Consider the following 2500-nt stretch of genomic DNA (forward strand, 5'->3'; position numbering starts at 1 on the left):
ATAAATATATATATATGTGTGTGTGTGTATGTGTGTGTGTATGTCTTTGTTTCTTGATAGACCTTTCCTCGTATTAACTGGTTGGTAAAAAAATTAAGCAAGTCAATAGGACAGTCATAATCTTTTTCCACATTTTCTTATTTACTCACGAGTAAGACATTTCGGAGCATCCTCTGTAGGAAAATGAGTTTATATATATATATATATATATAATATATATATATATATATATATATATTCAAAACGACATAAATTCACTCTGTATATCATTACCACTTTCACTGTGAACCTCAATAATAAAGAAATTCAAAAGAGGAGATTCTTTATTTCCAAGGTTTCTAAGGCTCGTCTGCCTCCATCTTCCTCTTTGGAACTTTGTATATCACCGAAGTCCTCTGTGATATATATATAATATATATAATAATATATATATATAGTATATTATATAATATTTATTATAAGTATATATATATAGGTATATATATCATATGTATGTAATTGTATAGTATATATATTTTTTAAATATATATATATATAATATTATATATCATATAACATATCTATATTGTATATATATATTATATATATATATATATATTTGTTAATATAGACTGATTGTTTGATCAGGTAATGTCCTATGGAAAAGATACTTGACTTGGAAAAGAAAACTGAGGACCTCCTGAGCCATTAAAAATTTCCAGTACCTGAATCATCTCCTTGAAACCTGTCTTCCTTGTGAATTACTCAGAAAAAAAAGTTGTCGCGTCGCATATCATAAATTCTAAATAATGGCGCGGTTGCTTGTCTTGCAAAATCACTTGACCGAGATGTAAGGAGGAATTCATGACACGGGGTTGACCGTGAGGAGGGTAGTGAGGGGAGAGAGAGAGAGAGAAAATTAGGGAAATTGCTTTTATATTACCGAGTGAGGAGTAAGAGAGAGAGAGAGAGAGAGAGAGAGAGAGAGAGAGAGAGAGAGAAATTATCTGAAAATTAGGGAAGTTGCTATTATATAACTGAATAAGGAGTAAGGGAGAGAGAGAGAGAGAGAGAGAGAGAGAGAGAGAGAGAGAGATATCATTCGAAAATTATGGAAATTGGCTAATTTTACTGAGTGAGAGAGAGAGAGAGAGAGAGAGAGAGAGAGAGAGAGAGAGAGAGGTAAAAAAACATTCGAGAGAGAGAGAGAGAGAGGGAGAGAGAGAGAGAGAGAGAGAGAGAGAGAATTATTTGAAAATTATGAAAATTGCCTTCTACTGTATTTCGGACGAAGGGGAGAGAGAAAGAGAGAGAGAGAGAGAGAGAGAGAGAAATAAATTATCTGAGAATTAGGAAGATTGTTTCTATTTGACTGGGTAAGAGAAAAAGTGAATACAGATAAGAGAGCAATTGAAGGAAATTCGCATTATTACGCGAAAGAAAAACTTAATTTCCCTATCATTCTCCGAGTTTGCGTGTGTGTGTGTGTGTGTGTGTGTGTATGTGTGTGTTTGTTCGTTTGTATACAGAAGACATACAGACAATCAGACAGAGAGACAGAAACCGAGAAAAAGAATGACATTTTACAAAAAATGAAATTATCGAATGACCTTTCCAAGGGCTTCTCTGGCTATATATATATTCCGAATTTTTTCCTCAATTCACCATAACCACTTGGGTCACCTCCTTCAGCTGCGGTAGATTGAGTTCTCCTGAAGCCATGAAATTTTTGGTAAGTTTTATCAGTAAGTTTTTTTGTTTTTTTCGCTTAGAAAGCTGACTCTATAGTTTGGTTCACTGCCTCTTGCTTGCTCATTGTGCAACTCTTAAAGTATTGCATGCATATTCATGCAAAGTCTCGTGTCATTTTACTCTTGCTGTTTATATCTACAAAAAGTGTAAGTCAGCTTTTTATTCGTAAAGTATTTTATCAACATTTTCAATGAAATTTGCATATTTCTGTAAATCTTTGAGCTTCATTAATATTCATGGGTTTTATTCATTGCAGTCTTATTACATTTGAAGCCTTTTTATTAATACCTGAAAATTTTCATGGCAACTTTTCTGTAACAAAAGAAATTTCTTTATAAATTTTTAAAGAATAAGAACTCTTCAGACTTTTTTTCTACTGCGCATCTTTACGATTGCAGTATATTCTTATTCCTTTTTTGACGGCACACAACTGTTGCAAATTTTTTCATTCCTTATAATTTAATATCCAGCTTTCCATGAAAATAACGTAGCCTTTTCTAAAGTTTTTCGTTAATGTCCATTGATATGCTGAAAAATCTACACATCGATATGAAAAATAAATCTATTTTATCTACCATAATCATCTACTTTCTGTACCTCGCTATTTTTGTTATTGGTGCATTTTTCATTTTTCAATCATATTACATACCTTTGGGGAGTCACTTAATTTAATAAAATCTTACCTAAATACATATCTATTCATACATTCTAGTTTTATGCGTTTATGTATTCATTTATTTATCTCTCTTGTATCATTAGTCTTATATCA

At 31.7% G+C, this 2500-nt stretch overlaps 1 protein-coding gene across 1 annotated transcript in view; it reads left to right on the forward strand.

Annotated features, from left to right (window-relative positions):
* The first annotated feature begins 1633 nt into the window (after positions 1 to 1633).
* LOC135196638 (fibroin heavy chain-like) overlaps positions 1634 to 2500 on the forward strand; it is a 26643-nt gene continuing 25776 nt past the window's right edge. The window contains exon 1 of the mRNA XM_064223479.1: positions 1634 to 1711. Coding sequence (XP_064079549.1) covers positions 1700 to 1711 — 12 coding nt within the window. The 5' untranslated portion in view covers positions 1634 to 1699. The remainder of the gene's footprint in view (positions 1712 to 2500) is intronic.

This window comes from Macrobrachium nipponense, chromosome 18, assembly GCF_015104395.2.
Source record: "Macrobrachium nipponense isolate FS-2020 chromosome 18, ASM1510439v2, whole genome shotgun sequence".
Taxonomy (NCBI): Eukaryota; Metazoa; Arthropoda; class Malacostraca; order Decapoda; family Palaemonidae; genus Macrobrachium; species Macrobrachium nipponense.